Source organism: Chironomus tepperi, unplaced genomic scaffold, assembly GCF_022539635.2.
Source record: "Chironomus tepperi strain 1889 unplaced genomic scaffold, CSIRO-AGI_Ctep_v1 contig_217, whole genome shotgun sequence".
Classification (NCBI taxonomy): domain Eukaryota; kingdom Metazoa; phylum Arthropoda; class Insecta; order Diptera; family Chironomidae; genus Chironomus; species Chironomus tepperi.
In genome coordinates, this window is record NW_027226339.1 from 251,331 (window position 1) to 273,939 (window position 22,609).

The 22,609-nt window shown below is 32.8% G+C and overlaps 1 protein-coding gene and 3 non-coding genes across 4 annotated transcripts; all 4 read left to right on the top strand.

Annotated features, from left to right (window-relative positions):
• On the top strand, positions 1-120 carry TRNAY-GUA (transfer RNA tyrosine (anticodon GUA)). The gene is made up of 2 exons: positions 1-37; positions 85-120. It is a non-coding gene; the product is annotated as a tRNA-Tyr (tRNA).
• Positions 121-1,858: 1,738 nt separating this feature from the next.
• TRNAY-GUA (transfer RNA tyrosine (anticodon GUA)) lies at positions 1,859-1,978 on the top strand. The gene is made up of 2 exons: positions 1,859-1,895; positions 1,943-1,978. It is a non-coding gene; the product is annotated as a tRNA-Tyr (tRNA).
• Positions 1,979-4,744: 2,766 nt separating this feature from the next.
• On the top strand, positions 4,745-4,846 carry TRNAY-GUA (transfer RNA tyrosine (anticodon GUA)). Its single transcript has 2 exons — positions 4,745-4,781; positions 4,811-4,846. It is a non-coding gene; the product is annotated as a tRNA-Tyr (tRNA).
• Positions 4,847-20,340: 15,494 nt separating this feature from the next.
• Positions 20,341-22,080, top strand: LOC139090305 (uncharacterized). Its single transcript, XM_070640067.1, has 2 exons — positions 20,341-20,671; positions 21,475-22,080. The coding sequence occupies exons 1-2, from the start codon at positions 20,452-20,454 to the stop codon at positions 21,888-21,890; spliced, it is 636 nt and encodes a 211-aa protein (XP_070496168.1). The 5' UTR covers positions 20,341-20,451; the 3' UTR covers positions 21,891-22,080.
• Positions 22,081-22,609: the final 529 nt, after the last annotated feature.

A 22,609-nucleotide genomic window follows, 5' to 3' on the forward strand; every position in this document is an offset into this window, starting at 1 on the left:
CCTTCGATAGCTCAGTTGGTAGAGCGGTGGACTGTAGCGGTTGAATTTGCTTAAGCTTCCAGCTCAAGTTGAGGTTAAACAGATATCCATAGGTCACTGGTTCAAATCCGGTTCGAAGGAATTTTTTATTTGAATGTTGTAGAATTTTAAGGATACTTCAAGGATTTTTAACGTAACTTTGGATGAGCATATTGATATAAGTTTTTACGAATATTTAGATTAGGTTTCAGGAGCCTTTTCACTTATTACGTTACGCAGAATAAGGATTTTCTAGACTCCCCGCCCCCTCTTCTCCCCGTTGCAAATTTCCTTGCAAAAAAAAAAATTGTTTAGGCTGTTACAAAATCGTAGACCTCCCTCCCTCATAAAAAGCGAACATAATAAGTGTTCGGCTCCTTAGTTCTTTCTGCTGAAACCTGGAACTCAACACAAGCGGATGAGGACGCACTAGATTTATCGCCTTGTGAAGCAAGGAGAATAATACAGGAGTAGACATAATAATGAACTAAATATGTTATTTTGCATGATGCAGATATAGTGACAATTGTACGTGCAAATCGCACGAGATGGCCATACGATGTATTCAAAAAGCCAAGTGACGCCATAGTTCTTAAAATAACTACTGCCGATTTTGTGGATGACTAAAGTTCGCAAGGAAGACCGAAGAATTCCTGGATTGAATGTATTGAAAAAGACGCCTAGAGTCCTTAATATCCCCAACTGGCAGAAGGTTTCGAAGGAAAGAGCTGTCTTTAGACATTCCCTACGTGAGGCAATTTGTTATCGTGCTCCCCAGCCTAGGAAGTAAGTAAGTAGAAATATTAATCATAAATTATCATAAATTATTTTGAAATTTAAATCTTTTTACCAAATTTAAAAATTGTATTCATTTCAACTTTTATTTTAGTTAACCTTAAAGTTGCTAAAATTTCGAAATATTTTGAATTTGAAACTTCAAAAATTTTAATTTTACTTAATTTTAAAAATTTTAAAAACTCAATAAATTTTGATCAGAATTTTCATAAATTTTTGAATTTAGAATAATATTCTGAATTTTTCAAAGTGTCAGTTTCTAGAGTAAATTCTGTATCAAAAAACAACTATTAAGCATAACAAAGCAATATTTACAATAAATACATCACACAAAAACTGATAATGTTTGGCAATATTTCATCAAAACATTGATAAATTGAATTCCTTACTCATCATTAGACATCAAAACTAATAAAGACATTCCAATGATTTTCACTCACTTTACCTAATCGCCTAAAAAAAAAGTTCTGAATTTTTGCACACAAAAAAATCTATTCCTTAATGAAATAGCTGAATAGAGGATAAAAATGACTGCAATTTTTCATCTTTAATAGAATTCATGTATATACGCATCACATTCGTGCAGTTCCTTCAAATTGTCAGTAAATTATTTTATTTTCACATGAATGGACATTTGATAAATGTTATGTCATGTGTGTGATGTCTCTATGTCTTTTTTTTTTTTGCAATACGTACGCATGCCGTTGTCATTTTTTAGCAATAAAATGAACAAAAACAGGACATTAGACGCTAACAATAGATATGATTTTTTATGTAAAAATTGCATAAAATTTGAAATTGATAAATTGAATTTCCGGATCAAAAAGCAAATTTTGCTGATGTCTGTTAATGTTTCATATTCATTAACAATTGCTATTACCACGATATTATGCCTAACGGTTGTCTCACTTACATTATGAATCACGATAGACACAAAGAAAACTTCAAGCTTACCAACTAAAGTAACACATGAAACAAGTAACAACAGCGGTAATAAAATAGAAAGTAAACAAGTTATATCCAATCTTAAAACATCAAATAATCACCTTCGATAGCTCAGTTGGTAGAGCGGTGGACTGTAGTGGTTAAATTCGCTTAAGCTTCCAGCTTAAGTTTGAGTTAAACAGATATCCATAGGTCACTGGTTCAAATCCGGTTCGAAGGATTTTTTTTTATTTGAAAATTGAAGAAGTTTAAGGATGTTTTAAGGAACTTTACTGTAGTTTTGGTTGACACATTCGCATGATTTCTTCCGAAGATTCAAAGTAGGTGGAATCATTCTGTTTTAATGTATATTAAGGGTAGAAGCCCCTAAAATTCAACTTACTTCGATAGTTGATTAGTGTGAATTACTTGCTAGCTTGTTGCTTAGAATCAGGGTTGTTACAACATATTCTGTTTTACAGAATGTGTACACATATGTCACATATTTCATGTGTGACAGGGAAAAATGTGTGGATATGTGTGGAAATGTGTGGATATTCACACATTTTCCACACATATCCACACATTTTTACCTGTGACATATTTTCAAAACACACCAGATTCTGCATTTAACAACCCTGCTTAGAATAATTGCTGAATTCCAATGCTTGTCGTCATGAGACTCTACCTCCACACAGCTTCTGTCAGTTTATCAATGCTCAACACAACTTGTTTAAGATCTCTAATATCACCCATATAGTCAATTCGTTGTCAAATTGAACTAGAGCTTGAAGTCTACTTGGATTTTGTACCAAAAAGTCGATAAGAGTCTATATAAAATTTGAGTCGACTTCGTGCTCTGCTTGAAACTACCTTATATAATACTTGAAGGGCCCACCTTTATGAGTTGAAATCACTGCGATTTAAATTTGTTGTACTTACTTACTTGCTTCGATTTCCGTACAGGTCAACTGAAATCCATAGCCTCCTTCAGATGTTGCCTAAAGTTGGTTCTATCGGCGGCTTCCGTCTGCCAATTGCCAATACCATATGCAATGATATCACTATGGACATTTTATTATCTACTTAAATTTGTTGTACAACACACCCTTTAGATCTATAGTTTATAGTTTGATCTGAACCACTTGCTCTATAATTTGTAAATTGTTCATATATCTGGTCCCTGGCTGGCTTATCTCTGACTTGGTGCCGGATTTGATTTAAATTCGGTACACTCCCACTGTAGTCACGGCAGCCTATTGCTGGAATTTTGGATCGATTTACCGATTTATGCAATTCAGGCAGCTTTAAATTCGAAGAAATTCATTAAAATTATGCTCTGCACATTGCAAAGACACAAGTACGTCATAAGACCTGATAAACTACCTTAATATAATGTCAAAATATTATTGACGTCATGATGAATCACAAGAAAAATTCTCAAAAATTTTGAGATTAAGAAAAATAGCATCACAAATGAGATTACAGTTGGTGGAATTTAAATAAATTCTGATAAGAAGCTCGCCCATTCAGTCATTTAAAATCTCAACAATAAGTCAGTTGAATTATTTACGTAGAATTAAATTCAACGTATTTTAGTCATTTATTGAGTATTAGTGTCAAGTATGAAATTACACATAGTATTACTACTATCAGTCTTAATCATCAAATCATCGAGTGTTGCTTGTCAAATTGATCACTTCAAAAACTTATCAGTTGCCGCTAAAGTTCATGTTGTTTTACTAAACTTAATTGGAAAAGATGAGATTATTAAAAACAAAACCTGCAAATATGGTCCACCTTTAAGTGACAGTGCTGAAGATGGTGGATACTTTGTGACTCCGAAATCATTTATACAAGGAACATTAAATAGTAATGCTAGATCGAATGGAAGATAGAGCCACTGAAATCCAATCTTTTTTGTGCTTAGGGCTACATCGGTAGTAATCCACAACCGGAACTATACACGGCATACGATTTATGTCAAATTTTGCAAATAATATGAACGGCTCACAGTATGGACAACATTGAGTTATTGCGTAACAATTGAAATCGAAGAGACTTGAACAATACATTTTATGGATTAACAGCCATGGACCTTAAGGTCTGAACAGCTAATGTTTATTTTTTTAATATATGAAAGGCCTCTTACCTTTAAGGCTACCAAGCCATATGGATTTAACACTTCCAATTGGTATCTATATACGGAACCTTAAAGAATACTTTGTGAAGAATTTCAGATTTGTGCAAATCGGGAACGCAGTATCACCTCAAATTGAATTATGCTGAACAGGATCATGTAAAAAATTAGCTAGATCAACCTAATATAGGACTAACATACAATAATATGCTTAATGAGGGTTTTATGATACCAGTAAGCATGCTCACTATGTACCGTAAGATCTATGTTGAGTATAAATTCGCATGTTAGGATTTGAATGCATTTAAAAACCTTAACAGGCAAATAGAAGTCTTTTATGGTACAAAAAGCCCACTACGATACTGAACAGTGGTCACTTTGCCTATAAGGCAAATAATAGTGTACCTAGATCTACTCAGATGAGTGTTTTACTGCAAAAACTGCTGAAAATCCGAAGAAATTCATTAAAAGTGACTAGAAATGAATTAGATTTCAAAAATCTTAAGCTGTTTTGAAATACATACTACTTTTTGTACAATATACAAAATAAAACTGAATAATTATGCAGAATAAACAACAAAAAAAAAAATGATAACGAATTTTAAATTCTTTCACATGACGCAATCACGTGACGTCACAATTTGCGGTTCAACAGAAATCAAAAATTCACTCTCAAGTTTTTTTTTCTCACAAAAAAAATGTCTTTGCTCTCATTTCTTCTTCTTCTTCGCTCGCATTTATGCTCACTCTTTTCTATTACCTGAATTGTCTTACTTTTACTGCTTTCTTTTTCATTTCTCACAGCACTTGTTTGTGCATTAAGCTTAGTAATGAGCTTAAGTCAAAATAGTTTTCATCAAATATTCACCTTCGATAGCTCAGTTGGTAGAGCGGTGGACTGTAGCGGTTTAAGAGATTTAGTCTCTCACAGTTATCCATAGGTCACTGGTTCAAATCCGGTTCGAAGGATTTTTTTTTTGTCTTTTTTTTAGTTCCTTTTCTTGTTTGCAGTGACAATTGACAATCATCTTCCTATTCTCACATTTTTATGAACTATTATATAGAATGTGCATCAAAAAAATAGGAATAGGGGATGGAGGGACAATGCAACAGTCTATATTTTGAGGGTCGATTGTTACAGCTTGTTAATAGCCATCAGCAGCACGTTTTTTATGGTGTCGAGTGTAGTTTTTTATAGAAATTTAATCTCAATTGTGTTAATCATAAGATTGATTTGATGTCATTTAACTTCCGATAGAATGTTTTGGGACAAAATAGGGAAAATGTCTAGTTTGAGCTGATTAATTAATAAAATAATTGTAGCTACAAATTGAGTTTCATGTTTCAAATTCCAATGTATTTTTTTTTTTATATTGCAAAACTTTCTCATGTACAACATTTTTATGGCTGGCATGCTGCATACTCCAGAGTAGACAAATAAAAATTTAACTTAAATGTCAAAAAACTTTTGCTGATTCCGAAAAAGTTCATTGAACTTGAAAAAGCATTTTCTCATGCAATTTTACAGTAAGTAAAACAAAAGGGTTGAAGTGGGATTTTATGAAGTGGCAATTCCTCCAGGTTGCATGCACTCGAGATGGAAATTAAAACAGAGCGAGTTAAATTTGTGTCATTGTGCCGAAATTTTTCATGCCTTCATGCTGTAAATGGTGCGGAATTTTTTTAAACATTTTTTTCTCATCTTTTTAATGCCTCAAAATTACAATTAATTTCCATTCTCAAGTACGACACACGCTCGTCAAATGACACTTCATTTTTCATATTTATTGTACCAAAAATATTTACTTGTGCATCCTTATTCAGTATCATGAGCATTTTTGACATTTTAACAAATTGCATTTGCATTTGAGGGGTTGATTGGAAGTTATGTCCAGTATTTTTTGGGCATTTAGAAATGCTAGAGTATTTATGATGTGAGGTAAATATAGTCTAATTATTGTAGCTGGTCGAATTTCAATTTTGTTCAGATTTTTGACTGATTTGAGTACAGACAGAGGCACGACATGGGAGAAAGCGTAATCAACATCAGGGTCTCTGTTGGACTATACAACCACGGAAAGGCTCCCGAGAAGGAATCATGATCGCAATATTCCAAGATTGTTTCGATCCCGATCTCATTTTGAGCAATATTCAAGCAAAAATCGAGACAATGAGAACGAATGACCCGCGCTTCGTCAACTTAAACTTCATTGGTATTCAAGAAGGTCAGAAAATGGGTTCGGACGTCCTTCTTCAGTAGTAAATGTAACCCAAAAAGCAGATGTCGTAGAAAAGACGTGTCTCTAAGCTAGCATGAAGCTAGATTTTACTGAATTTGGCTCATAATTAAAGTCGGTCCGACCCAAGTGAGGGGTTTCGATGCCGAGTCCGCTATTGAGACTTGATTGAGGCTTCCCGGGTGTTCTTGAACTCGATCTCGGTCTCAAGAATTTGTCAAGACCGAGACTTCGGGAAACTCTAGATCAAAGCAGAGCTCGAAGTAGACTTGAATTTAGCATGGAAAAGTAGCTTCAATTAGACTCGACGCCGACAATATTCAAGTCAACTTCGTCTTCTAGGTCTCAAGTCGCTCTACTCCTGAGATCACAATTCAAGCCATCATCTTCTGTACTACATGCCCTACGAATTAATTAAAAGTAGTTTATCAAATAATAATAAGAATTTTAGACCATTTTAATACACAAATTCCTCTACAAATCCACTATCCAGCTATGAAGACTCAACTCTCATGAACAAATCCCAGATTGACATCATCCCCAATCAATCCCTAAATTGAAAATGTTATGCAACATTAACATGAGTCTAATAAAAAAAAAATTACATTTTATGTTCATAAAAAATACATCGAACTGGTCAGTTTTTTATTCCCATTTGCAGCTTGCCAATCCTCTTGACAAACAAGAACAACAAAAGAAAGGACATAAAAATTTATGTGCCTAAAAGTTCATCAATATCAAATCATATTGAGAACTAAGTACAAATTATTATAAGTGGAACTATGACTGCATATCATAATGGAATTAGTTGTATAGGAACACAATACGATTTTTTATGAATTTAGGTTAAATAGTTGACAGAATGGGATGCGTAAATATTTGATGAGTTAGGGACGTATTTTGACCATCAAAAATCAAAATAGAATAGCTTTGTCTCATTCGTGTCACATCTGAATGATTTTTATGACTTTTTGTGCATTTCTCATAAGCTTGATGGGAAGGGGGAAGTCACACAAATATGCTACTTCCAATTTATGATCTACAAAATCAACTCAATTCGTGAGAGAACACGGAAACTGTCCAAATATGACAATTTTTTGCAGTGGTAAATGGAACTAAGTCAAGGGACAGAAATATTTATGATGTAATCAAATCGAAGCGTGTGTCAATCTCATTTTGATGCTCCTCATCATTATACTCATCATCATAATATTCTCACATACATCCTGACTGCACTTTTTCACTCTACAGTCGCATGTCACACACTATAAATTTTTATGAGCATTTTCAATAATTTTTAAATGCAGATTTTCAATGTCTTTTTATGGTTTTTGAGCTACTCACGCGCTTTATTGTTTGATTATATTTTTATTTACTGATTTCCATATTGTTCTCGTACCCAAAATATTGTCATTGCTTGTTGTATCAACTGTTTATTGTAAAATTGCAAACCGGATGTTAAGAAACTAGGAATTTTTGATGATTTATTTTAGGTTATGTGGCTTGAATGAGAGTTTGAATTTTTAGGGTGAAAATTTGTTCAATATTTTGAATATTTCCAGTCAATAACGCTTTATAATCAAAATATCATTGAAATTCAGTCAAATAGAATTTTCCCGCCAAAATTTAAAACAGCATTTTTTGTAGGTTATAAGTCATTTCATCGACAAACATTAACTAAAATCTCTTTGCTCACTGATTTTCCATCATTTCAAACCATTTCCAGCATTACTAAGCAACAACCCGAGTCAAATTTCAACTTCAAACTCTTCAGGTGGAAGATTACAACAACAAAATATCAATTTCATATTTTCTAAACAAAATTTTCATGTTCTTAAGGATAATAATCAAAGAAATTAATGCCGATGGCATTGAAATTCCATCAAATCTTACATAATATTTATCTATTAAGCTACTTCCCTCCATTCTGTCTTTTAAACTCAAATGTCACTAAGAAGATTATTTCTTACAAATCTACAAAGCGAAAGTCTGTCTGCAGCTATAGAAATATGAAAATCTCAAAATTCTCTAAATTCCCCAAAAAAACTCACATCAAAGATCAATTTCCACAAAAATCCTCAAGTAATTATCTTAATGCATTGCAATCTGAACAAGATATTGTTTCAACAGGATTTGTAGCAAGTTTGTTGACAAGTGCCATATAAAACATGAATGTGGGATTAGCAAAACTACAATGTACGGAGTCGGCAATATATCAAAAAGTTATTATCATAAATACAAAATATAAACACAAAATGAGCCAAATGCGTACAAATAAACATGCAAACATGTACATGAAATAAATCATGAGACAGATTATGGTTTCAGGTGGATAGTTTATGATGTGGTCATTTGTGGTTTTTCAATTTTACTCGATAAGCCTACCCCACAGAAAGATTCTTGAAACTCGACTTTTATTGCGTTTTTATGAAAGGTGAGGATGGAATTGTGAGCAGTTTGACTGTCCTTTGATTGCTCTGTTCATTCTTACATCTGTCTATGCGTCAATCAACCAATCAACTGGTCTGTCCGTCAGAGTCTGTCCGTCAAATTCTGTCCGCCAGAGTCTGTCCGCCAGAGTCAGTCCGTCAAAGACTGTCCGTCAAAGTCTGTCCGTCAAAGTCTGTCCGTCAAAGTCAGTCCGTCAAAGTCAGTCCGTCAAAGTCTGTCCGTCAAAGTCTGTCCGTCAAAGTCTGTCCGTCAAAGTCTGTCCGTCAAAGTCTGTCCGTCAAAGTCTGTCCGTCAAAGTCAGTCCGTCAAAGTCAGTCCGTCAAAGTCAGTCCGTCAAAGTCTGTCCATCAGAGTCTGTCCGTCAAAGTCTGTCCGTCAAAGTCTGTCCGTCAAAGTCTGTCCGTCAAAGTCTGTCCGTCAAAGTCTGTCCGTCAAAGTCTGTCCGTCAAAGTCTGTCCGTCAAAGTCTGTCCGTCAAAGTCTGTCCGTCAAAGTCTGTCCGTCAAAGTCTGTCCGTCAAAGTCTGTCCGTCAAAGTCTGTCCGTCAAAGTCTGTCCGTCAAAGTCTGTCCGTCAATCTGTCCGACAGCATATGCTTCCTGATTTGGCTTACATTGATCCATAAACTGCGCTCTCATCAACTCTTCATGCCCTTACTTCCACAGATTTTTTTTATTCTCCAATCGATTCTGTCTGTTTGTAGTAAATTAAATTGTGATTTATATCCTATTTACTTTCATTATCAAAAACCATTTGTCAGTCCTCTTTTGATGGTAAACGAAATTATTTTTGCTTTGTGGTATTTTAATTAATTCAATACCGTTCAATACAATTTTGAGAATCAGTCGCTCTTTATGCTACAATTGTGAAATGCTTTCGCGTTGCGGTTTGTGAAAAAAATTTCTCTTTATTGACTGCTTTTTTTGGAATTGGAAGTTTTTGACTTTCAAGTGGAATTTTAATTTTATTTAACATTTAGTGTAGTCAAGTGGGTTTTCTGGGGGAGGAATTAACCACTTGTTTGTTCTGCTGTTGATTTCTGATTTTCTGAATAGTTTTGCATAAATTTATGAGTTATTCAATGAGTTTGATAAGGGAAATTAAAGCTGTTGGCAATTCTGTAAATTAATCTCTCATTTTAAAAACTGAATTTAAATTAAGAAGAAAAACTAGTAATGAAGCGGATCACGCTTCATGAGAATATTCACACAATACGAAGATCAGAAACTGTACAGAAAAGTAAAAAATAAAAATAAAACAACTTGAACAAAATAAGAGATTTATGAAATAAAAAATGATAATGTGCAAGTAATTAACTAAAATTATTTACATGGAGAATAACATGTACAGTTACTACTTTCGAACTTTTAAAGTTCGAGCTTCGCTCGAACTGTTTTTCTTCTCACGGCAACATATTTTCATAGATATGCAGTTTCTAATGTTTGAGAAAATTTTCACGCCTTCACTCGCTTCGCTCCGTTCAGGTCGCAAAAATTTGTGAGCTTCGCTCAACCAAGTCCGAACTGCGTTCGAACAATTAATGTTCGAGCTTCGCTCGAACTGTTTTTCTTCTCACGGCAACATATTTTCATAGATATGCAGTTTCTAATGTTTGAGAAAATTTTCACGCCTTCACTCGCTTCGCTCCGTTCAGGTCGCAAAATTTGTGAGCTTCGCTCAACCAAGTCCGAACTGCGTTCGAACTATTAATGTTCGAGCTTCGCTCGAACTATTTTTCTTCTCACGGCAACATATTTTCATAGATATGCAGTTTCTAATGTTTGAGAAAATTTTCACGCCTTCACTCGCTTCGCTCCGTTCAGGTCGCAAAAATTTGTGAGCTTCGCTCAACCAAGTCCGACTGTTTTTCTTCTCACGGCAACATATTTTCATAGATATGCAGTTTCTAATGTTTGAGAAAATACAGTATTTATATAGATCACTATACGAGCCGAGCTGAGCTTCGCTCGCCCGACTTGGGTAGATTACAGTACTTATATAGATCACTATACGAGCCGGGCTGAGCTTCGCTCGCCCGACTTGGGTAGATTACAGTACTTATATAGATCACTATACGAGCCGGGCTGAGCTTCGCTCGCCCGACTTGGGTAGATTACAGTACTTATATAGATCACTATACGAGCCGGGCTGAGCTTCGCTCGCCCGACTTGGGTAGATTACAGTATTTATATAGATCACTATACGAGCCGGGCTGAGCTTCGCTCGCCCGACTTGGGTAGATTACAGTACTTATATAGATCACTATACGAGCCGGGCTGAGCTTCGCTCGCCCGACTTGGGTAGATTACAGTATTTATATAGATCACTATACGAGCCGGGCTGAGCTTCGCTCGCCCGACTTGGGTAGATTACAGTACTTATATAGAGCACTATACGAGCCGGGCTGAGCTTCGCTCGCCCGACTTGGGTAGATTACAGTGCTTATATAGATCACTATACGAGCTCGGCTGAGTACTTATATTCGTATTGTGTATATACGAACTAGGCTAAATGTATTGATTCTTAAGAAGTATTTTGATTTAACCTTGTTAACTTCGCTTTTGTTTTCTAAAAATTAAGCACATTAATGGATAGATATTTCTAATATCTACATTTAATATTTACATTTTTTTTGTATACTTCAAGTATTCAAAAAAAAAACTCAAAAAAAATGGAAAAAAAATTTCAGAATTTCATAGGATTCGATCTAACGACCTGAAGATTTCAATTACTTGTAACCAAATGCAATCAGCCAAATCTCAATAAAAATTATTATTAATTATTTGGATAAAACATGTATATAAATTAATGAATTTTAGATCATGAAAAATATAGAAGAAATACTTTTAATTGTCTGCGGCCGAGCGAAGCGAGGCCGCAATTTTTTTAAAACACGTGTTTTGGAATAAGCGGCTAATATTTAGGGAAAAAATTTCAGTTTTTTGCATTTTGTGTCTCAGTGGATGCATCTCATGACCCCAAAAACTATACAGCTCGTGTGATAACCAATATCTATCGATAGAAAAAACCGGAAGTCTTAACTTTGTGTTAAAATTGAGTTTTCGCGGAAACTAACTAACTTGCTAAAGGACAGAACGTGATTTTTTGCGATTTCTCGGCACTGGAAGCACCAATCATGAAGGAGTTTTTACCATTTGATAGGTAATACGAAGCACAAACTTTGAATGACCGAACTTTTTTATAATTCGGCAAGGCTGAGGCAGTAAATCGAAAAAAGTAGATTTCTGTAAAACAAAAAACAATATATTCACACAATTTTGTGTGAATATGATTAAAGAGAGATGAAGAGATTATGATTTTAAACTTTTGGGGATGGTTTTTCATAGGATATAGGAGATTCCCTATGCAGAAAAAAAAATTTTTATGTGCACCAAGGGGAGGAACAAGATCCAGTCGGATCCAGTTCACTTCCAGACCTTTAAAACAAGATCCAGTAGGATCCATTTTACTTCTAGATACATAAAAACAAGATCCAGTAGGATCCAGTCTACTTCCAGACCTTCAAAATGAGATCCAGTAAGATCCAGTGGACTAAATTTTTATTTGTGATTATGACTTTATTAATTGTGATTATGACTTTAAACTTTTTGGATGGTTTTTCATAGGATATAGAAGATTCCCTATGCAGAAAAAAAAATTTTTATATGCACCAAGGGGAGGAACAAGATCCAGTCAGATCCAGTTCACTTCCAGACCTTTAAAACAAGATCCAGTAGGATCCATTTTACTTCTAGACACATAAAAATAAGATCCAGTAGGATCCAGTCCACTTCTAGACCTTCAAAATGAGATCCAGTGAGATCCAGTTCACTAAATTTTTTTTTCACCAAATTAAAATATGTTTTGAAATAATCGTTTATTAAAACACGTGTTTTGGAATAAGCGGCTAATATTTAGGGAAAAAATTTCAGTTTTTTGCATTTTGTGTCTCAGTGGATGCATCTCATGACCCCAAAAACTATACAGCTCGTGTGATAACCAATATCTATCGATAGAAAAAACCGGAAGTCTTAACTTTGTGTTAAAATTGAGTTTTCGCGGAAACTAACTAACTTGCTAAAGGACAGAACGTGATTTTTTGCGATTTCTCGGCACTGGAAGCACCAATCATGAAGGAGTTTTTACCATTTGATAGGTAATACGAAGCACAAACTTTGAATGACCGAACTTTTTTTATAATTCGGCAAGGCTGAGGCAGTAAATCGAAAAAAGTAGATTTCTGTAAAACAAAAAACAATATATTCACACAATTTTGTGTGAATATGATAACGGATTTTTAAAAATTGAATTTTAACGGTCAATTAAAATTTAAAATGTCTAAAACCTTACAATTGTCAAAACCTTACAATTCATTTGTAAGAATTATTAGTAGAAAAATAAACCAAAAACGTGTTTTTGAATAAAGAGTAATTTTGGCAAAAAAAAGAGTGATTTTGACACAAAAAAGTACGATTTCTTGAAGCATCAAGTCTCGCAAAACTATAAACCAAACCGCAACAATTAAAATTCCAGTCGCTAACTTAAAAAATTAATTTCTAAACTTTTTTCCTCAATATTTCAATTTTCAAGACGCAATAACTAATTCTATAACAATTTAATTTAAATTCATTTCACATAACCGCGTACAATAAAAGTCATAAAATGATGAATTATTACTATGCAGCATAAAAAAACATAAATAAGGTGAAATTGTCTTCTTTTTTCATGTAAATTTAGACATTTTCATCTCATCTGAATGTAATTTTCATTGCAAACGATTCTCATTCAAGCTGATGCTAATTATAGATAACCACTGTTAATGTTTATAATTTTTCCTCTGCAGGAGAGCAAATGGAAAATTGTTTGTACTCGAAAAAAAAATTAAAGGCATAAAGTCGTGGAAGAAAAGTAAACAAAAATTAATTTTCAATTTATTGGATTTATTATTTACATTCTAATCCCGAACGGTTTGTTGTAATTGAAATTGAATAATGTCATGTGGTTGATGGTCAGTGGTGTATTTAGGGAAGGGTCTTTTGGTCGGTCAATCAATGCTCGAGTGGTCAAATACACGGTATAACTAGTTAAAGACTAATTTATTGCTGGTTTTAACGGTTTTTGTCCAAAAAGATTAGCTAGTGTTGTGTCGGAATTTATGGAACCTTTTAAGAGATGTCAAGTTTATTACTAGGTATAGTGTTGACCAATTGCACCTTGTTTCACAAGAGAGGGTGTTGATATATAGATGCATTTGCCAGAACAGATGTCAAGCCTAATGGCTAGGCATCAAACCAAAGATCTGCGGTTCTTTAATTTGCGAGTGCGCCAGTTCGATTCCTACAATAGGAATCATGGCATAGATTGCTGTACATGTTGACAAGTATTTGCACAATATTTACAAATAGTTGGATATTCTTAACGTATTTCTGTGTGAACTAGGGTTTAGCCAAGAGTTCGCAGATTCGACTGTAACTTAATGTTCGTAAAAGAATAACATGTCTGCATTTTTTGTCTACATGACAGCAATTTTGAACCAACCCTAATCTGAGCAGAACAGACTCCATGTGGCCCCAATAAAGGTGTTTGTAGCCATTTGAAATAGCTTATCAGATAAAATTCAGAACTCGATAGCGAGTGGTTTTATGTATGTATAAGTCGAATTAAATAAACTCGACTCCATATAAATTTTCATGTCAGCTTCGAGCTCTTATACCGCAAACTAAAAGTATTAAAAATTAAATTTTAGTCACTAACTGTTGTTCGGTCTACCTACAAATAACTTATCCTCCTCTATAATACATCCCTGAATATGGATTAATTCTCAATTGCAAGTCCAATTTGTCTTCAAATTACAGTAAACTCAAACTTTTTCCGTCGATTATGAACACCTGTCAAATAAAAAATTGTCAATTTCAATAATATTGAACCACAATAAAGGTTACCGCTAGTTCCATTTTTTAATAATCATTAAAATATTAAATATTCACAAGCTACAGAAGTAACTGATGGGTTGAAATGGAAGTAAATAAAGCATGTAAATTGCAATAAATCAATAACCCTCCACTAATATGCAAAAATCCAGTGCCGATAATTGTATATCATTAAGTGCTGCATGCGCTCTGATTCTCTACGACAACTTCAATTCCTAATGTTGGGTTTCAATTTCCCGAATCAAAAAGTCAAATATTAGTTTTGGTTTTGCATGCGAAATTCTTCACATTGGCAGTTCCCTTTTTTTTTGTCATGCTTTAAATTTTTCACAATTTTCACTTTTGTTTGCTCTAATAAAATTGAACAGCAAACTATGGATGATAAATGGACATTCAATACTATTGTGTACATGCAGCTATAGGAAGTGGATTCAATGAAGAGTTTCAATTCCATAAAGACATGACTTTTTGTGTGTCAATTTGAAACACTCGAAAAATTTGTTGTTGTTGCATTTTCAATCGCAATTGTCCGAAATAAATTAATTATATCCATAACAAATATGAAAGTCATTAATCATGTATCTAGGATGTCTTTATTTACTGAATTTTATATTCAGTTCTTATTATTCATGTTTCAATTAAATTGAACTGATTTTCATAAATATGCGGACATTGTTTTGGGGATGATCAATCATCAGACTAGTTTGTAAAATTTGTTCCTGTCTAATTTCATCAATTGAAATTTTTAATTTTACATGGGTGGATTTTGAGTTGTCAAACTTGCTATTCACCCTCACAACTGATTGTTGTTATTGTGTCTTGTTTGGGTATTTTTGCTTCTTTCTTTTGTGAATTTTACAATAGTTTTGCTGAATAGCATTCAGCTTTGTTTAGGAATGTTAGTCAATATTTTTGAAAATTTATAGAGAAGAATATTGAAAATGGACATTAAAGATAGTTAAAAATTTGGAGATTTTATAATTGTGGGTCATTCGTAAATGATGTCATTAAGTGTGGGACTCGATCCCATATCTTATAATTCCCGGTTAGATGTTCCTACCACTGGTGATCTATTGGGGGTTATTCAACTATATGACAAAGTGCTATACATTTACTCTATCCCTCTTACTAGAACACTTCTAATAATATACCATTGAAATGTCAATACTAGAATCCAATTTCAACAAGGATCATTGAGATCCAGAGCTGATCTAGTGCAATTCAAGGTCAATAATTATTATACGAGGGTACTTACTTATTTCCCTGATCGTACAGATCAATTACAATCTATAACCTACCTTAAGCATCTCCTAAAGTCGGTTTTATTGCTGGTTCCAGTCTGCCAATCTATATTATAAACATCCAATTCCTTTGTTGATACAAGAACGGAAGCCGAAAATTGAGGGGGAATAGGGGGAATGTGGGTGTATTGTGATGCCACATGAAGCTAAAAATTCTGAAGATTGGGCGCCACGGGCGCTCCCGATGCTCAAGTTATTGATATGAAATGCCATGCTTTCTCTATTAACAGTTTCTGTCCATGAGCTCTAGAGCCTTCCTAGTTAGTTTGTTATCTTTAGGAGACCGATTGAATGATCGGTATTGCAATGATAAGGTACCGAGTTACTAAACCCTTCCGCCATCGAGCCACTTCGACTCAATTCATTAAGGACAAATTTTAGACTAAGGCCCGAATCCTGTCCCTGCAAAATAGTTGCTTCATAAAGAATAAAGTCAAGACTCTATCCCAAAGTATTAGACACAATAAATAAATGGCGTCTTACATATAAAAACCACAGACTCATCTCATCTCACTAGTCTTAATGTCTGAGTTTTTTTTTTATTTCTCGGTTAACGCGAAATCATGACCATAATTTTTGTGCTGTTTCAATGGCACGTCCGGCCAATCAGAAGATATTCTTCAAATTTAAAGTTTACGTGGTCTGGATGGCGACAGACAAACTTGATCATTTCTCATTTGGCATTAAATGAGCCTCTTAGAATGAGGCATTTATAGCGAAATCATCAATTGGATTCGGTTGTTGGGTAATTTGAGTTTTTGAAAGTTTTATATTATGGATAATAAGAATGGAAGCTATACAGAGGAAGCATGAGTAACAACATTAAATCTATGTTGATTCTATTCGGGTTCGTATCCTCTTTTTCGGTAACTTCCAAATTGACTGCCAAATGGAGTTTTTTGCCGTTCAGGAAATCAGTCAGTGATAATAATTTAATGACATCCCTAATAAACAAAGAACATGTTTACATGGTGTCATATAGGGGTGTCGATTATTTGGGTTTTCAGGATTTGTACAAATCCCAAATACCCAAATCCCAGGACCCCAAGTACTTGTACAAATCCCAAATCCTAAATAAGAACAAAATATTATTATAAAAAAGCGCGTTTTCTGAGGTTTTAATCATAAGCATCCAGATGCAAGTCAAATTTTAACCATATATTGTTATGTACTATTGCAAATCTTGTTTAAAATCCTTAAAACTGCGATTTTTCACCTGAATGTTCTCAAATAGTTTATAAAACTCTCGAAAACGTGAACCTATATCTTAATTTTTTTTAATTGCAAAATATGGCAATTTTGGCCAACATTTTCTTAAAAATTTGAAAAATATTGGAAGGTTATGACTTTTCACCTCAAATTTCTTTTATCAAAGTCAAAATTTATGGAAAATTGTAAGTTGTTGACTGGATTTCCTACACTAAATTGAAAAAGTCTCGTAAATGGAATTTTCACTATGATTTCCTTAAAATTAACCAGAACAAATTTTCATATATAACAAAAATTCACTTAGATGCATTTTCAACTACGGGCCGGCAAAAAAATGCCGATCTGTAGTTTTTTTTGGCCAAACCTAGATTTTTCTTACCAATTTGGTAAGAGGTTATGAAAATATTAATGAATAATAAAATTTTGAAGAACTAAAAAAATAATAATATGAAAAAAATAATGATATAAGATAAATTTTAATTTATAAAGATTTGTACAAGTACTTGGGTCCAAAACCCAAGTACTTGGGGTACCCCAAATCCTTACAAAATACCCCAAATCCCAAATACTTGGGATTTGTAATCGACACCCCTAGTGTCATATCAATACAATGCCTAAAAGCGGTCCATTTGCTTGTTAGGGTTAAAGCCAAGTAGTACTAGGAAACCACACAACATGGAAAGAGCAAACAATGCAACAGACAGATCGACATGACTTTCACTATCAACCAGCTTTGACAAAATATGATTACAAGCCAGAGTTAGACTGAACTGGAGTCGGATTTTATGCCTTTCTTATCCAGTTTGCAATCCGAGTTTGTTGCTATGTTGTCGACAAGATATGATAGTGGTCTGAAATCTGATGGATTAAGCTTCAATCCAATTACAATTACTAAGAACGGAAGCTACATTATGATCAATATTCATAGTCAAATTTTGCTACATGATGCTGTATTTAGTTGCAAAAAAAGAAAAATTTATCCTCTAAAAATGCAAACTTCTGGATTTAGCTAATGAAACAAGCTACAATAAGTCGACTGCACTTTGCTGTCCATGCAGATCATCTATGGCCTCTCTTATTTGAAGTCTAAAGCTTGCTCTATCGCTTGCTACCTTATGTCAATTGTCAGTACCTAATGCAGCAATATCTCTATCAACAGCCTGTATCAAAGAGTTCTTCGGCCGTCATCATGTTCTTCTGCCATCTGCAATGCCTATACATGTCATACCTCATCAAAATCACCAAATTATCATAAAATTGCATAAAAACTACACTAAACAAATATTGTAGCCCACATTTAATGACCATCGCCTGCATTTCTATTCATCCTTAACAAATTTCGCATCAAAAAATTCCAAATAATCATAAAAAAATCAACAAAAAAATTCGTCACAATCCAGTTCCAACAAAAATTCATCAATTTCATCAAATAAAAAAATCAATAAAATTCGCCTCAAAAAGACACTTGCACAGCATTGATTAAAATTCATCTAAACGTCAATAAAGCATATCCAATACAGCCTACGTACATTTGCATTTATTGCCGTGAACTAATTTGAAAACAATATCGTTTCGCCCGTCTTGTGCTTATTACATATATTTACATATGGATTATGTGTCAGACTACATCATTCACTACAACAGTAGCTGAGTGATGTGAAGGGCAAGTAGCAACATATCAATCAGCAGCATGAAAAATAATTTGATGGAACATATTGCCTATATATATACAGCATAAATCGCGTTATGTGCGATGAAAATTTTATGAGATTTAATTATTAAATGTTGCTAATTTATGGATCAATTGATGTCAAATGGCCTCGTTGTTGCCAGACTTGATATTATTAATTTTTGTGCTGTTGGACGATGGAAACATTTGGAAATTTTATGCATCAATTTTTGGGAAGATAATCTTGTAATGTATGTAAAATATAGGATGGGATCGTTCAGTTGTTACGTACCACCTGTTAAGGTTTGTGTGTTTTGTCTTTTTCCCAACTCTGCACAGTTGTTGCATGACCCAGCGCATACCAGTGAAAGTTTCTAATCACAATTCATGTGTCGTGAATACACAAACCAAGTTGGTGTTACTAGAAACAGCGAAAAAGAACCCAAATCCGACTAGACTTTCCCTGGAATCGAACCCGGGTCATTAGAGCCTATAGAACGACAATCTATCAACTAAACCACTACTGCTTTTTTTGATGCCTTTACACCTTAAACCACGTTTTGACCAAACTGTGAGTGTGCCGCAAAACATTACCGCGTTATGGTGATTTTTTGGAAGTGGCATAAGCCGAATGCCGAGTTCGATCGTTGCTTACGTTGCACACTTGTGTGTCGGGGCACACAGGTTGCCCACAATTGCATTAGGGCGAAATAGAGGGTCAAAAAAAGTCTATTACTTCTACGTCAGTTACACGGTACACTGTATGCAGATCATGAAACTTCTAAACTTCTCAAGTTTTGACGGCACACAGGTTACTTACCACTGCTTTAGGAATATGAAAAGGGGAGTCAAAAAGTCGTTTTTTCGCGTTACAACCGTGGTGAGCAACCTGTGTGACACAGCACCTTAGTGTACCATTAACCTTATATTATGAACGGTTTCGGTCGAGGCTAACTATCAAGACATATTGTCCACCAATGCACAAGGGAGAGGGGTTCAAAACGAATTATTGCATTACACTAGTGGTAGGCAACCTATGAGCCACAGTTCACTAGTGTGCCATGAACCATATTGTGTGTGCGGTTTCAGTAAAAATCACAAAGATTGTCCCACAATGCACAAGGAAGAAATGGGGAGTCATAAAGTCGATTTTTTTTACATCAAGACAGTAGTTGACAGCATGTGTGCCACTATACACTAGTGTACCATTAATCGTATGCTATGTACAGTTTCGGTCAAGGCTAACCACCAGAGTTTGTCGCGAAAAATAAAAATCTGCTCACCACTCCGCTACGTAATAAATAAACAGACCCATAGGATATTATGATGTACAATGTCTATACCTATATATTCTTTTAATAATAATAGACACAACAAAAAGGCAATAAGAAGTGAAAACATAGCACAAAAAAAAGTATAAAAAAAGTGGAGGGGAGAATTACGATGCATTATAGGACAAATACATACAAAGTAGTAAAGTTTGAATTAAGTTAGATTACTACATAGATGTAAAATGCAGTTTAACCACTTACACATAGACAGTCACAGTCAGGCATAAACAACAAAAATATATATTGTAGGGCGATGCATCAGAATAACGCAATAACATAGCGTCAGTTTTATTCTTGATCTCAGTCGATTCAGACGTGCTTTTTGTGAACAGCTCTTAAAAATAATAAGAAGAGTTTCCAAAATATAAAAATTTTCAAAATATTGAAAAAAGTGAAAAAAAAAATAATTTTTTTGAATCAAAAAATAAAAAGACATTAAAAAATAAAAATGGCAGTTCCATTTAATATTCCCGACGAGGAAGAAGTTGCAAACAGTGAAATTTTGAGAAATTCTCAAGCAATTAATTCACAACCAAGTTCACCAACAAGACCGATGTCAATTCCAATAAGAAGTGACAATTCACCACAATCATCGCCACTTCCCTCACCCGTTGACAATGAAATGTTGGTGCAGGCATTTTATGAAGCACTTTGCAGATGCTCACAAGGTTTGTAGATGATTTTTTGGTTAATTTTTTGAGGGAATTTGAATTTTTTAAAAAAAAATATTAAAAATTTGAAGTTTAAAAATTGAATTTTTGAATTTTTTAAATATATAAATTTGAATTTTTAAAAATAGAAATAAAAAAAAATAAAATTGAATATCAAACTTTTGAAAATGAATCAATTCTAAAAGGTTAAAAAATTTAAAATTTAAAAGAAAAATAAAAAATAAGAAATTCAAATTTTGAAAAGTTAAAAAATTCAAATTTCAAACACCAAAAATTGAAAAAAAATTAAAAACATTGAAATTTAAAATTTTTTAAATTTTTATAAATTTTTTAAAATATTGAGAAATTCAAATTTCAAAATATTCACCCAAATTGAAAATTTGGTGTGAATATGAAATCAACAAATTCAAATTTTAAAATTGAGAAATTTAAATTTTGAAAAATTGAAAATTCAAATTTTAAAAACTTGAAAAAAAAATTCAAATTTTAAAGAACTAAAAAGTTCAAATTTAAAAAAAATAAAAAATTCAAATTTTAAAAAAACAAAAAATTAAAAATTCATATTTTGAAAAATTCTAAAATTCAGATTTTAAAAAATTCAAGAATTCAACAATTAAAAGGTTTAAAATTTGAAATTTTAAAAAATTCAAAATTTAAAAAAAATTAAAAATTCAAATTTCAAATTTTAAAAAGTATAAAAATTCAAATTTTAAACAATTAAATAAATTCTAAACTTAAAAATATTTAAAAATCAAAAATAAAATAAACTAATCAAAATCTTCAATTTTATTTGTCCACAGAACTCCCAAACTTCCACATCAGTCCACCAGCATCACCATCAAGTCCATTCAATCAAGGACATTTCATCTTCCCACCAATCTCAGAAAACTTCCCATCACCATCATCACCATCAACATCAGTCTTCTCGTCACCACGCAGTAGCTTCAGAATCAATCAGACAACAAGACGACGATTAGACTCGTATGGAAATCACTCACAATACAGCCATTTCAGTGAAGATAGTGGAATTGCATTTGAAAATGACACAACAAATTGTGAACAAATTCATCAAATTGAGGAAGAAATTTTAAGTGAAGTTCCACAGCCAAAAAGGAAATCCAGCAATAAAAAGAAACCAAAAGATGCCAACAAGAGTTCAAAAATCACAAATTTAGTAATAAGTGCCTTACAGTTTGTAATTGATACTTTGAAATAGAATAACTAGAAATATTAAGCATAAAGTTTAAATCGTAATTGATCTCATAGATGAAATTTAAAAGAAGAAAAAAATATTCAAAATGATCTCAAATTTTTTTATTTTTTTTATTAAAATCTTCAATAAGCGTAATTGTGATATAGAGTTAAATTTAAGGAAAAATAAAAGCAATATTTTTAAAAATAATAAACTTTTTTTGTATTTTAATTTGATTTCTTTTCATATTCACAGAAAAAAATTTTAATTTATTTTAATAAAAATTATTTTCTATAATTTTCAGATTTTTTCAAAAATTAATTTAAAGATGGTCATAGAGGTAAAAATCAAATTTTAACGTATATGTAATTTTAAAATTTAAAAAAAAATAAACTTTTTCAAAATATCTAAAAATTTGTAAAACAATTCTTATTATTTGGTTTTTGAATTAACATTTCTAATTTAATTATTCTTTTAAAATTTGTTATTTTTTTTTAAATGTTTTGACACTTTTTAATAATATTATAAGTTTAGATTTCATTGAAAATGATTTTTTAAAAATCTTTTTGAATTCAATTTTTTTAAGCATTTTGGAATTAATTTTTTGAAAATAATTCAAATTCATTTTAATAAATTATTCGAGTTTGTCTTTTTAAACTTTTTGAACTAAAATTTTTTTAAAATATTTTCAATATTTAAAAAATATTCTGAATTTCAATTTTAAAAATTTTTTGAATTTATTA